Source organism: Schistocerca serialis, chromosome 2 (assembly GCF_023864345.2).
Source record: "Schistocerca serialis cubense isolate TAMUIC-IGC-003099 chromosome 2, iqSchSeri2.2, whole genome shotgun sequence".
Taxonomy (NCBI): Eukaryota; Metazoa; Arthropoda; class Insecta; order Orthoptera; family Acrididae; genus Schistocerca; species Schistocerca serialis.
Window position 1 is genome coordinate 353,071,810 of NC_064639.1, and position 15,040 is coordinate 353,086,849.

The 15,040-nt window shown below is 42.8% G+C and overlaps 1 protein-coding gene across 1 annotated transcript in view; it reads right to left on the bottom strand.

Moving 5' to 3' along the window:
* The window catches only part of LOC126455983 (cytochrome P450 6j1-like), a 136,878-nt gene extending 123,546 nt beyond the window's left edge, over positions 1–13,332 (bottom strand). Inside the window, exon 1 of the mRNA XM_050091740.1 lies at positions 13,257–13,332. Coding sequence (XP_049947697.1) covers positions 13,257–13,332 — 76 coding nt within the window. The remainder of the gene's footprint in view (positions 1–13,256) is intronic.
* Positions 13,333–15,040: the final 1,708 nt, after the last annotated feature.

The window sequence follows — 15,040 nt, forward strand, 5'->3', positions numbered from 1 at the left end:
TGGTGGGGGGGGGGGGGGGGGGGTCAAGGAGCATACTCAATCACTAATTGTCACGAACAGTCACTCCAGCAAGGGTCGATAAAGAATCGTGCTCCGCTTCCACTACAGACAGCACAGCGAAGGAAGCTACTGTCGAATTGACAATAGGATCTGGCCTGACAAAGGAACACCGTAGGTGAGTAATAACCATTCTTGGTCAATATGCGGATGCCTCCAGATCCAAAGGGGATTTAAGTGGCAGTGATAAAACACCTTATAAACACTGAGAATCTTCACCAACTAGCCAGCACTCCTATAGATTGTCGCCGGCTGAATGACAGATAATCCAGGAAGAAGTGGAGATGATGATCCAAGATGACACCAGAGAGTCTTTGGTCGTCTCCAGCAATCCTTGTGAAGTAGGAGAGTGGTGCATGGCGTTTCTGTGTCCATTACCGATGACAGAATGGAATCACTAGGACAGATGTTTATGCATTGCAGTGCACTGATGACATCCTGGACTGCTTGAAAGGAGAAAAGTATTTCTCAACTACAGACATTCAGAAAGGCTACAGGCAAAGCAAGGCTGACGAGGCTGATCGGGAGAAGAGTGCATTCATAACTCCTGACAGCCGCTGGGAGTTTAAAGGTATACCTTTTGGGCTATGTAATCATTCAGCCACCTTCGAGCGTATGATGGACAACCTGCTTCGACACCTTAAATGGACGACATGTCTTTGCTGTCTGGACACAATGTCGCTTTTTCGAAGACGTTTGAAGGACATTCAAGCTTACTGACAACGCTACTGAAGTGCGTTAAAACTTCTGGGCTCTACCTGAATCCGAGAAAGTGCCTCTTAGTCTCCCAAGGAATACAAATCTTGGTGCACCTAATGAATAGCGAAGGAGTCCATCACAATACCGAAAATAAGAGCAGTCACACATTTTGCGATTCCTCGGCACAGTCTTGATGTGAGACGTTTTCCCGGTTTGTGCTCGAACAAACGATAATTCATAAAGGACTTGTGTACCGAGACATATCCCTTGCAAGAACTACTGCAGGGAGACGAAAATATTTCTGAAGCGAGACGAAAGAAAGAACTTTCGTTGTCCTTAAGAGGGTGCTAACATCTTCATCATTTCTAGCATTGTGTGACGAGAACGATGAGAAAGAACTTCAAACCAAACCAGTGTTGAGATAGAAGCAGCTCTAGCACAAATTTAGGAAAATGCTGGAAAGATGATAGCTTATGCTTCAAGAGTACTTTATAGATCTGAGAAGAACTACTCTACAACCGACAAAGAGTACGTTGGAGTTGCTAGGGCCGTCAACAAGATTGAGCCGTGTTTATATGGCAAACCTTTCACCGTTGTGATGAATCGCCATTCTCTATGCTGGATGGCTGGCTTGAAGGATCCATTGGATTGGCTCTTGAAGTGGGCACTGAGGCTTCAGTAATACAATGTGGCAGTGGTATACTAAAGTGGACACAGACACAAGGATGAAGAATGTCTTTCAGGAATCCTTTGATAAAACACAGCAGCATAAACGAGACCTCTGTCATCGGCTGCACTAAATGACATAGCTGTTGAAAAGTGGGAAGATCAGTCATTGCTGAGAACCATTGAAGCCTTGAAGAAGAGGGGTCTAATCACAGGAGGATTACAATTAATGAACAGAACACCGTATAAGAAGAATTACGATCGAATGGGGGCAGAAATCATTGGTCATCATCCTAGCTCATGTACGGGTAGCTATCCTAAAGCACTTCCACGACGTTCCAATATCTGATCATATGGGATTCACGAAGACCCTTGACGGAATCAGGGTATCACTGGCTTGGTCTCTTTTAATCCTTTAGATACTATGTGAGTCACTGTATGGAATGCCAATGGTAGGAGCATGTGCAGCAATTACCGCCACGCCGTCTGGTCTCAATCCTGTCTGCAGCAGCGCCTTTCCGCCGAAGTGGAATCGACCTGTAGGGGATCTTCCCGAATTCGAAAAATGGTAATCGATGAATAATAGTCTGCATTGACTCCCTCACCTGCTATGTTGTCAGGAAATCCGTGCCAATCGCCGAAGTTCCAGAAACGGCACTGTTCCTCGTAGAACGTTTAAAGCACGTAGCACCCTGAGATGCTCTCCGATCACGGAAAAGTGTTTCATTCGAGGCTAGCATCAGAGACAATTTCAGGTTGCGACACCGCCCGCAGGATGACAACTGCCTACCATCCACAGATGGATGGCCTCACAGAAAGCTTTAATAAGACTTTGGCAGATATACTCTCGATATATGTTGATGTCGAACAGGGAGACTGGGATCCAATACTGCCTTCCGTGACATTCACACACTACACAGCGAAGCAAGACACTGCAGATTCCACATCGTTATTTCTGTTCCATGGTCGTGAAGCTGAAACGACAATGGATACACAGTTTCCGTTTCAGCTGTGAAACACATCACCACGACCAAAGAAGCATGGCAGCTGGCTTGCATATGAACATAGACGCCCAAGAGAAGGATCGACCATTGTGATACGGCCTAGGAGACTTAGTACAGTTTTTTACGCATGTGCAGAAAGTGAGACTCTCAGTAAAGTTTCTAAAGTGCTGCTGTGGGCCATATCGTATCTTTTGTTACTTGTCGGACGTCCGAAGCTGAGGGTTATGACCCTTCATCAACAAGGCAAAGGCGCAGAGACCTCGTCCATGTGCTCTGTGTGAAGCCCTACTACGCTACAGAGGAACAGATCGACACTGGAGGTCCATGGAAATGAAGACCCACTCAACTCAACGGTTGAAAAGCTTCGATGGGAAGAGAGGCTACCTTCCATGCTTATCATAGCGAAGGCGATGCAACGATATGACTAGAACGCAAGGATCCGTCAGCGTTGCTATACAGAAAACCATTGACTAAATTTAGATTCAGGGTGCAGTAATCAGCTTCAATGAGAACTTCTGAAACAGTGTGTCTCTGTTTCTTCAGGAGAGGAGCAATGTTGTGAGCTAGGTGCATGTAGTCTGGTGTAGAGGTTAGCATAGCTAGCTGGTATGCTATGGGATCGCCAGTTCAAACTCGACCATAAGCAGTTATTGGTAATATTTACCGTTTCTGGAAGATTCTTGAAATACTTGTATCTTATGTTTGAAATGTTTCTGTATTCTGGAATATTCGATTTGTGTGTAAATTCTGGAATATTCCAAGTTTTCATAAATAGCTGCACTCTTCATCCAGAAGGACAATTCTGTCTGGGTACATGTTAGTGTCAGTAATAAAGGTGCTTTCTGTTCTACGTCTTGAGTTTCACTGACGACCTTGCCTTCGATTTGAACTTGGGTGTGTTTTCGGCTTGACAATATAATTGAAGAGAGGTTAAGGTGGACAGGGACTGTCTGTTGCGGGGGTACTTGGCGACTGCCTGGAACCAGCCGGAAGCTCAGCTGGCCACAGTTGACATGCTTCAGGGTGCTGCCGTGCTGCCCAGTATATCGGTACTGGGGAGCCCCCGGCAGCAAAAGCTGTGGCACCTCTAACATTGCTAAGAATGTGAGAGCACCTTGTGTTACACTTGAGCAGATCAGTTCACATTCGCCTGGGCGTAAATGGCATACCATAGGATAGTCGTTAAGTAATAGGGTTCTGGACGAAAGGCGAAGATGGTTCCCCATGTATCTCAAAACAGGTCTGAGGTCTTGTTCATTACTGGGAGTAAATATGAAGCAGCAAGGGACACCTCGTCTATTTGGGGCTAGGGCTGATCTCACTGAAAGGTACCGACAAGGGCCAAGGATGTGTCTGCTGGTCACTGGGTGCGCCAACTTTAGGAAGATGATGAAAAAAAAAAAAAGGTTCAAATGGCTCTGAGCACTATGGGACTTAACGTCTGAGGTCATCAGTCCCCTAGACTTAGAACTACTTAGACCTAACTAACCTAAGGACAGCACACACATCCATGCCCGAGGCAGGATTCTAACCTGCGACCGTAGCAGCAGCGCGGTTCCGGACTGAAGCGCCTAGAACCGGTCGGCCACAACGGCCGGCGAAGATGATGAAGCTCCTTACGGAAATAACAGTCAGGTTGCATCTGAGACGAGATTTGGACTCTGTCGGCGGCTATTTATTGCACAGGAAGCATGCAATCATCTGCGATTTGTCACTAATGTCGCCACGAATGACGCCTACAGCCACGATTCTAAGGCGTACGGGCGACTGGTTGAACTAGTGAAGACAGGCCGCGTGTAACATCTTCTATAGCACACACAAGCAGTCTTGAGTAAACGCTCTGCTTCAAGACTGCTTGTGTCGCAGTTATAGTCATATATTATTGAGCACTTTCTCTGAGTTGTCAAGGTTGTACGCCTGGTTGGTTAGGAAGGAATTGAAGTTTGTGATGTCTGAAGATGGGTGTAATCTCGAAACGTGTAACATGTTCTAATAAAAGAGTCAATTAAACATCTCAAGACTTTATTGCGATTGTACAGCATTGATTGCCAATTGTTACTACACACGCTGGCAGATGACGTTCACCCGGCATTCGCCATACCCACACCCTGCCATCGGATCGCCACATTGTGTACCGCGATTCGTCACCCCACACAACGTTTCTCCACTGTTCAATCGACCAGTGTTTACGCTCCTTACACGAAGCGAGGCGTCGTTTGGAATTTACCGGCGTGATGTGTGGCTTATGAGCAGCCGCTCGATCAAGAAATCCAAGTTTTCTCACCTCCCGCCTAACTGTCATAATACTTGCAGTGGATCCTGATGCAGTTTGGAATTCCTGTGTGATGGTCTGGATAGATGTCTGCCTATTACACATTACGGCCCTCTTCAACTGTCGGCAGTCTCTGTCAGTCAACAGACGAAGTCGGCCTGTACGCTTTTGTGCTGTACGTGTCCCTTCAACTTTCCACTTCACTATCACATCGGAAACAGTGGACCTAGGGATGTTTAGGAGTGTGGAAATCTCGTGTACAGACGTATAACACAAGTGACACCCAATCACCTGACCAAGTTTGAAGTCCGTGAGTTACGCGGATCGCCGCATTCTGCTCTCTCACGATGACTAATGACTACTGAGGTCGCTGATATGGAGTACCTGGCAGTAGGTGGCAGCACATGCACCTAATATGAAAAACGTATTTTTTGGGGATGTCCGGATACTTTTGATCAAACAGTGTATCTCTGTATTTGAATACTCATGCCTATATCAGTTTCTTTGGTGATTCAGTGTAAAACTGAAGTTATACTATGCTCAACGGAGTTATGAGGTGTGTTCAATAAACAATGCAACATATGTTTATCCTCGGACAGTTTCGGTTGAAAAAATACGGAATTTGTTGCGGAACATTCTCACTTCAGTCCCTATAGTATCATTATGTTCCGATAGGTGGCGGCGTTATACGTAACCTTCAAAATGGCGCCTGCAACGGGGGCGCGTTTCAAGCAGAAAGCTGTCATTGAGTTTCAGTTGATGGAAAACCAGAGCATTGCAGATACTAATAGGCGCTTCCAGAATGCCAACGGAGACCTGTAAGTGAACAAAAGCGCTGTGTGTCATCACTGAAACAAGATCGTGCAAACCTGTCCTACTATCGCGTGCCGGCCGGCCACATACAGCTGTGACTCCTGAAGTGTTGGAATGTGCGTCATCGACGGATCACAATTAAACACCTCGGTGTGCAACTTTATTTCTCTCTTGGTAGTACTGACACACTCGTCCACTAGTTGGGGTACTCAAAGGTGTGTGTCTGCTGGGTAACTCGCTGTCTAACAGAAGACCATAAAGAGCAACGAAGCACCATCTGTCCGGAATTGCTTGCGCGTTACAAGGCTTATCGCGACAAAGTTCAAAGCCGCACCCTTAGCCAATAAGGTAATGACTACGGTCTTCTGAGACTCGGAAGGGGCTGTCTTGAATGGGTTATTCTGTTTGATGTCCTCCCTCACGGAGCAAAGATCAACTGTGGATGTGCAGTGTGCTACCCTCAGGAAAGTGAAGAAACGACTTCAAACTTTTCGTCACCACAAAAATGCAGACGAATCTCTCCTTCTCCGTGACAATGCAAGGCCTCACCCAAGTCTGCACACCCGAGAGGAGCTCACGATACTTCATTGGACTATTCTTACTCATCCACTCTTCAGCCCGAATCTCGCACCATCCGAATTCCTCTGATTGGCTCAATGGAGGATGCACTTTGTGGGAAGCAGTACTTGGATGATGGAGAGATTACTGACGCAGCAAGACAAAGGCTCTGACATAAAAACATGTCCGGCTTCAAAAAACAGTTAATGACATATCTACTTAAGCAACAGTAATGCCTTCCTCTGTACACGAATGCACTTCACCTCATTTCTTCCCTCTTTCCCCCTCCTTAAGTCTCCCTCCCCCAAAACTCGCTATACTAGTAAACATCTACTTTACACACCAAGATATTAAAGTAAATCTGCACAAATCTTCATTACTATTGCCAATTGGCCTCATGTTTATCATTATTGTTTTTTTTTTTTTACTGTAACTATTATTACTTTTATCATAATTTGTATGTATAGCACCTGTTGTAAAAATACTGCCAGTACTTACTTTATTAGGTCTTAGTCATTACTCTTTATTCATATTGTGACTAGAGTAATCTAATTTTCTTATTTAAAGTATTGTCATGATGTAACTCTGATGTGTGAAATGCTGCATGTGTGGAACACTGGTCCGACGTAAGAGAGGGCCTGCTGGCCCTAATACGATCAGGTTAAATAAATAAATATATAAATAAATAAATAAAATAAAGCGGGACTGACGGAGATCTGTGGCCAGAATACAATGCTGGCCCAGGCGCAAGTGTTTTGGGACACGCCTTTCAGATTTTATTGTTCAATATGGGACCCATTGCAGACAGATCCTATGTGTTTCCACGGTGACTTAGCGACAATGTCAACTACGATTTGCGTGGGCACGCGATCATCAAGATTGGACTGTGGATCAATGGAAAGGTGATGCCTGATCTAATGAATCATGATTCTTGTTACACCAGGTTACGGCATCATCCAGGCGAACTGGTGTTCTAATCAACTACCACGTTACACATGCCGGTGGAAGTAGTGTTATGCTATGGTTGGGGGGGAAAGGGGACATTTGACTGGGTTTACCTGTAGTGGTAATCAAAGGGACTATAACAGCTGTGGACTACATGAATATTATTATGGAACACATGTTTCATGTGATGGCATCGTTCAGCAAGATAATTGTCTGTGTCATAAGGCCGCAATCCTGCCAGATTGGTCTGAGAGCGTGATAGTGAAGTTACAGTGATATCTTCAATGTCATATTCTGCTGCCCCGTATCCAGTGGAGCTCTAATGGGCACCAGCTCCGACCCCACAGACCACAAGTCCGTAATTTACGGGAAAGGCATGACCTGTGTATTGACATACCTCCGGAAACCTACTAAGGACTTATCGAATCCATGCCACGCAGAATCTCTGCTGCACTGTGGTCATCATATTTTGGCTCGTCGATGTATTTCATATGTGATCGAAATGTAATCTTCTTCAGTATTAGAGATGATAACGATATTCTAGCTGATTGGTGAGGAAACTGCAGCTTACGAACCATGTGGCTCTTTGGCCCCTTAAGTGAGACTATTCTATAAAGTACCACGTGCGGGCGCGCAAGTACGGTGCGACTGAAACTTCGTGGCCCAGGCAGAGAAGTCGGTTTTCGGCCTGGGTGAATCTATTTTGAAAAACAGGCGTTAGACGAGGTGTGTAGGTGAAACTGCCATTTTCTCTCGGGACTCACATTATGACGACGAGACTAGAAACAACTTTCGAATCTGCATGGATGGCCAACTGGCCGAAAGGGGTCGATAGCATGTCGCTGAATGCATACAGACAGACGACAGCAGAGTACAAACAATGGCGACGACACTGTGGAATAACAAGTTCAGCGAGTATTCCAAAGTCAGATTAAGACGCTCCGAATCAGAAACCAAGAAACGATGTGTAACGGGATCAGTCTAATAGCACTGTGAAATCAAGACTGACTGACTGAGAGGCTACGCTCCTGGCTTTAAAGGGCAGCCGCGAGCGCTGATTGGCCGGCAGGATGGGCGTGGTTTCTAAGACAGCGCTGTAGTGGCGACAGCGGCGGTCGCAGATTACAGCAGTGTCGTCTAGCGGTTATCATCGAGGTCCATGGCTTCGGGCGGGCTTTTAAAGTCGCCGGGATAGGATACCAGGCAGATTTCGTGCACTTGCTGCCACCCGCACCGCTTTTGCTGCTTGTGACAATCGTAAGTGGGTGGTGGATAATGCTTCGAAGGTCAGCTGCGTGAGTGAATTTTTAATGTGCTGAAGTTGTACATCTACATCTGCATCTACATCCAAACTCCGCAAGCCACTTGAAGGTGTGTGGCGGAGGGTACTTTGAGTACCTCTTGCGTTCTCCCTTCTATTCCAGTCTCACATTGTTTGTGGAAAGAAAGGTTGTCGGTATGCCTCTGTGTGGGCTCTAATCTCTCTGATTTTATCCTCATGGTCTCTTCGCGAGATATATTTGTAGGAGGGAGCAATATACTGCTTGACTCCTCGGTGAAGGTACGTTCTCGAAACTTCAACAAAAGCCCGTGCCGAGCTACTGAGCATCTCTCTTGCAGAGCCTTCCGCTGGAGTTTATCTATCATCTCCGAAGCGCTTTCGCGATTACTAAATGATCCTGTAACGAAGCGCGCTGCTCTCCGTTGGATCTCTTCTATCAACCCTGTCTGGTACAGATCCCACACCGGTGAGCAGTATTCAGGCAGTGAGTGAACAAGTGTGCTGTAACCTACTTCCTTTCTTATCGGATTGCATTTCCTTAGGATTCTTCCAATGAATCTCAGTCTGGCATCTGCTTTACCGACGATTAATTTTATATGGTCATTCCATTTTAAATCACTCCTGATGCCTACTCCCAGATAATTTATGGAATTAACTGCTTCCAGTTGCTGACCTGCTATATTGTAGCTAAATGATAAAGGATATTCGCAGCACATTACACTCGTATACATTGAGATTCAATTGCCATTCCCTGCACAATGCGTCAATTCGTTGCAGATCCTCCTGCATTTCAGTACAATTTTCCATTGTTACAACCTCACGATATACTACAGCATCATCCGCAAAAAGTCTCAGTGAACTTCTGATGTTATCCACAAGGTCATGTATATATAATGTGAACAGCAACGGTCCTACGACACTCCCCTGCGGCACACCTGAAGTCACTCTTACTTCGGAAGACTTCTCTCCATTGAGAATGACATACTGCGGTCTGTTGTCTAGGAACTCTTCAATTCAATCACACAATTGGTCTGATAGTCCATATGCTCTTACTTTGTTCATTAAACGACTGTGGGGAACTGTATCAAACGCCTTGCGGAAGTCAAGAAACACGGCATCTACTTGGGAACTCGTGTCTATGGCCCTCTGGGTCTCGTGGACGAATAGTGCGAGCTAGGTTTCACACGATCGTCTTTTTCGAAACCCATGCTGATTCCTACAGAGTAGATTTCTAGTCTCCAGAAAAGTCATTATACTCTAACATAATACGTGTTCCAAAATTCTACAACTGATAGACGTTAGAATATAGGTCTATAGTTCTGCACATCTGTTCGACGTCCTTTCTTGAAAACGGGGATGACCTGTACCCTTTTCCAGTCTTTTGGAACGCTACTCTCTTCTAGAGATCTACGGTACACCGCTGCAAGAAGGGGGGCAAGTTCCTTCACGTACTCTGGGTAAAATCGAACTGGTATCCCATCAGGTCCAGCGGCCTTTCCTCTTTTGAGCGATTTTTATTGTTTTTCTATCCCTCTGTCATCTATTTCGACATCTACCATTTTGTCATCTGTGCTACAATCTAGAGAAGGAACTACAGTGCAGTCTTTCTCTGTGAAACAACTTTGGAAAAAGGCATTTAGTATTTCGGCCTTTAGTCTGTCATTCTATGTTTCAGTACCATTTTGGTCACAGAGTGTCCGGACATTTTGCTTTGATTCACCTAGCGCTTTGACATAAGACCAAAATTTCTTAGGATTTTCTGCCAAGTCAGTACATAGAATTTTACTTTCGAATTCATTGAACGCCTCTCGCATAGATCTCATGTAAAATGAAGCCGTGGGAGGAATATCTATTCCGTTGAAGGGTGTGGAACCGTTTCTCGTGAAGTGTGGTAAAAACCACGCTTCGAAAGCGATTTAATTATAACTCTGAGTCTGCAGTAAGTGAAACAGACGTTGATAGTGACAGAGAAATATAAGCTTGTGTAATAACAAGTAAATTTCTTGTAAATATTGCATGGGGGATTAATTAAATATAATGCAAATAAATTTAAATTTTTGATTTAGTTGTATGTCCTATTACGAAGTCTCGTAAACGGTTGGCCCTGACTAGTTTTAGTACGCAATCTGACTGCATAGAACAACGACAAAGAATAAAATGAAAATATCCGTTAATACAATTAATTAATTAAGTCCCCAGCAACTATAAAACCTACGAAGCCAACAAAGCACAAGTGTAGCTGTTCTGTGTGTGGAAGTGTGATTCAACGTACACATCTGGCACGGCTCTTCTTCAATAAGACAATAAATTTTAAATATCATTTATACTGAAGTAATTAAAAAAAATAGAAATACTATAATTGCGAAAGAAAACCAGAATTACACTATAATACAAGAACACAAGCCAGATGCTTTGTTGACTGAACCTGTAATGACGCATTATTCAAGACATTGAAATAATGAGAAATAAAGCGAGTTTTGTTACCTTCATATATATTGATGAAAAGCACTCTAATCATTACAATATCTCCATTAGAACAACATGTGCTGTCTAGCCCATCAAACAACTGCATAAAACATGGAACAAGCACTCACTACTACAACATCTCCACAAGCACTCCCTACTACGACCTCTCGACAAGAACTGACTACTGCCACATCTCGACAAGAACTGCCCACCGCAACTTCTCAATAATCACTGCCAGTGGAGGCGGCGGAACAATACTCTCTAGCGCGATCTCTGGCGCTGTGGCTCAGTGTAGCCACCTTTCAATATGGCTAATTTTCTTATTTTCAGGGTAGAAACAGAAATCTGATGGGACCATTTTGTTGCGTCTGTCTGTCTGCCTGGCTGTCCAGCTGTTCAAAATTCTTTTTTTCAGGAACGGGTAGACGTATCACGTTGAAATTTAAGTCGCATATTAAGATATACGGTCCCTTAGCAATGTAAAAACGTGAAGCTTCTAAGTCAATGTAATCAAAAGATACATTTATGTCACAAATTTTGATACTCGCAAACTCATTCATCAAAGCTTTTCCCTTGACCTAGAACCACGAAATTTGCCAAGAAACAAGGCTTCGTACCACAACCAATTGAAAAAATCTGGAAGTTGTTAGTACGTAATTATATCACACGAAAAATTTTTGTTGTCATTTGTTATTAGACTGTCTGTCTGTCTGTTCTTCCGCCCGTTAAGGGCTCTTTTGCTCTGGAACGGATAGACATATGAAGTTGAAATTTATGTCACATACTGAGGTCTATGGTCCCTTGGCAATATAATAAACGTTTGCTGTTAAGTCAATGCATTCAAAAAATACGGCCATTTATGCAACATATTTTGATACTTCCAATTTCACTCATCAACTCCTATAGGGTGTTTCCTGTTTGTTTAGAAAAATGAAGGAAGCAGGGTTTCACTTTTGCGATTATATCACAGGAAGAAAGTTTTTTTTTTTTATTTGTTATCAGACTGTCTGTTTGTTCGTCCATTCGTGGGGACTCCTTTTTATCAGGAATGAGTAGCCGCATCAAGTTGAAATCTAGGCCACACATTGAGGGCTATAGTTCTTTGGTGGTGTAAAAAGTGAAGCTTCTAAGTCAATCCAGTCAAAAGATACGTCCATTTATGTCACTTATTTTGATAATCGCGAACTCACTCATTAAAACCTACAGGATACTTCTCCTTGACTAAGGATCACGAAATTTGACACGAAGAAATGTTTCACAGTAAAAGTATAGGAAAAAAATCACCAAATTGTTAATTTGTAACTATGTCACATAAACAAAACATTTCTTTTTCCATTCGTTATCCAACCTCAAACTTTAAATTAAAACATTCTCAAAAGTCTTGTAATTCCTGGGACCGATATCTTGCCAGTATCAATTTCGATAACACGCAAAAATCGTCGAGATCCTCAGTTCCTGGGATGGACGAAGTGCCTACATTCATGATTAAGTTTATACGGAACTATCCGGGGGCTACTCCTACTCGAATCTGACTATTTTTTAAAATTTTACATACTTATCTGGTGTTTGCACGCTGTTATCTTTTGGTGAGCACTCTGAAGCGAACGTATGTTGATTTTTAACACTAGGAATGGTATTCCAAACTCAAAATCAATTGAAAAAACTAGCTTTGCTGTTATCTCTGTATTTCGATCTATGTAGTCATATGAACAATCATTTTCAAACATGAACCTTATCAAGAGTAAATTGAGAAGTCTTATTGATGAGAACTAGGAATGGTGCCTAAAATTAAAAACTAAAATATACAAACCTGATTTACCTAAACTTTCCTAGGAGATTCGAGGCCATTGTTCACATTAGTTTTCGTCGGCCAGTGCCATGATTTCTTTTTACGGATGCTTTACAATTTAATTTCATCAATAAATAATGTCATTATTAAGTATGATATCAAACGTACATAACGTTTCAGTCTTAGTTAAAGTACAAGTACAGTTTATGAAGTTAATTTTAGGGAGCATTAAGGAGTGAAAGAAGGTGGAGAAAGACGAAACAAGTATGCAAGAAGAATGTGGATGGGAGGGTTGGAAAGAGGCGATCTCAACGACACTACCTCAATAGAGGACATATTTAGCAATTGTAGCTTAGGAGTGCCCTAATTAAGTTAGTAACAATTTACTTAGGTATATAGTTTAAGCTAAAAAGAACTGTCTCTCAAAAGATATTTCAGTCGTTGCACTGTGAGTATTCTCTCTTTTGACTAATAGTTTGCTGACCACTGTTCTAACTGATCAATGTATTATCTATTGTACAAATATCAGTCTGGCACTTCAATTATTTTAGGCTCAAGGTGCTACGCTAAGCCAGTAGTTATTGCAATGTAAAAGCCGCAACACATAGGTCTTAAGGAAGGAGCTCTCCATGGAATGAAATAACTGCAAATCTCTCTTCACATATGTTTGGTACTATTGAATAGTATCTGAAGCCGTAAACGTACCAGTATCACGATCAGTGTTGGACATCGACGTCGCCATCGCAGTACGAAATGGTGATCGTGGCACAACTGCCGTCATGACGGCTTTTCCAGATCCGTCTCGCGTGAATGCTACGCCCTTGAGCGGGAAATGTCACAGCAAATACATGCAGTCGAGTGCACTGTACCTGAAGGACAGAGAAAGGACTAACTTGGTGAGTGCTGTTATGTTGACAAGGAATCACTATAGGCCCAAACACATATTGTGTGTGTGACAGCAAATGCCTCCTTTAACCCTATTCAAGTCTGGTGCTAACCGTAATCTCTATTTTCACAAGTTTCTAAATTTAATCAACGAATTCATCTGAGCGAAATTTCTGCTGCAGTCAGTCATTCATTGTTTGATCGTGCTCCGTAGATCTTTGTCTGAAGAAGAACATCCATGCATGCCGAACAACTCAAAGCATATATTAACATAGAGAAGCAGCTATTAGTAACTATATTAAGAATAAAATATCAGTCGAGTTCTGAAAACTACCTGTGCCTTCTCAGTTCAACATAGAAGGAATATAACTTTTTTTAATGCTGCTTCTTCCGTCATACTAAACAGCTGCTGTTTATCTCCAATGATAGCTTAGTACCTACATGAGCAAACTGATACTTATGTCAGAATAACATTTCTCCACAAATATAGGCCTTCTTACGTGAAGATTGCTGTATCTGAGGCAGTTACCAGACTTTTTTAATATTTGAATGATGACAATCATAAGTTTTTTGCAACTTTGTTCCGTGAGAAACAGTGATCTATTAATGTCATAACTTATTTAATAAGCACAGTCATGATCGCATTTAAGTTGTTAATTTTTATTTCTTAGATTACCTGTTTCGACATCCACAACTGAGCTTTAACTGTAGATTCAGATGATTAACCGTTTGAGTCGTAACTGAAGCGGTTAACTATGTAGCTCTACTAAAATTCATATATCTGTACTTTCAGATGAATATGTTTCGTGTTTCTCCTTCCTTGAGTAATTGATAGACAGCTATACACACACACACGCACACTATGTGGAGATGAAAAGCGGAACGGTGGAGGGAAGTCATATTTCCATTACATTAATCAACCGGTGGATGTTGAGAGCTCTGGAGAGTTTGCGTCATTGCATGTAGAATATCATAAACGAAGAGAAAAATGGAGAAGATGACAACAGAAAAGAGGGAGATCATTCTGCACCTTCAACCAGAGACCCAAAAGTAGCTACGGCATTACTCGAAAGAGCTCTAATGGTATCACTGGGAACATTGAGAAATATATGGAAGTCAGGAGGCTGTTATGGGTGTTAAGCTCGAATACAAGCATGGATTAGTAAGGAAAAGGAAAGAAGCACATGGAAATTTCCACTGAATGTCGAAATTACGCCGGAAACTACTGGGAACAGGATTTTTGCTCGCCTTAACGACAGAAGCACGCTACTTTGTAGTTGATCGGTGCCACACCATCTGATAAAAGAAGACAAGTAGACTAATTCTGAGTGAGAATCCAAATATCTGATACTATCTTAGCACCCGCTGCTTCCTCGCATAGACTGTATGGCCTGAACTGTTATTTTTCTTTAATCGATTTTTTTATGTTCCCAAACTGCAATACCTTCAAAACTTTTGAAGCTGATTAAGGCCATAGGAACATGGTATTTTCCGAACGTACTTTGATCAAAAAGCGAATCTGGTGGCTGGAGTCCAATAATCATGCCTTATGGCTCCTTGTGGTGGTATTTGCATAGAAAATTTCATCCCCTAACACATATTTC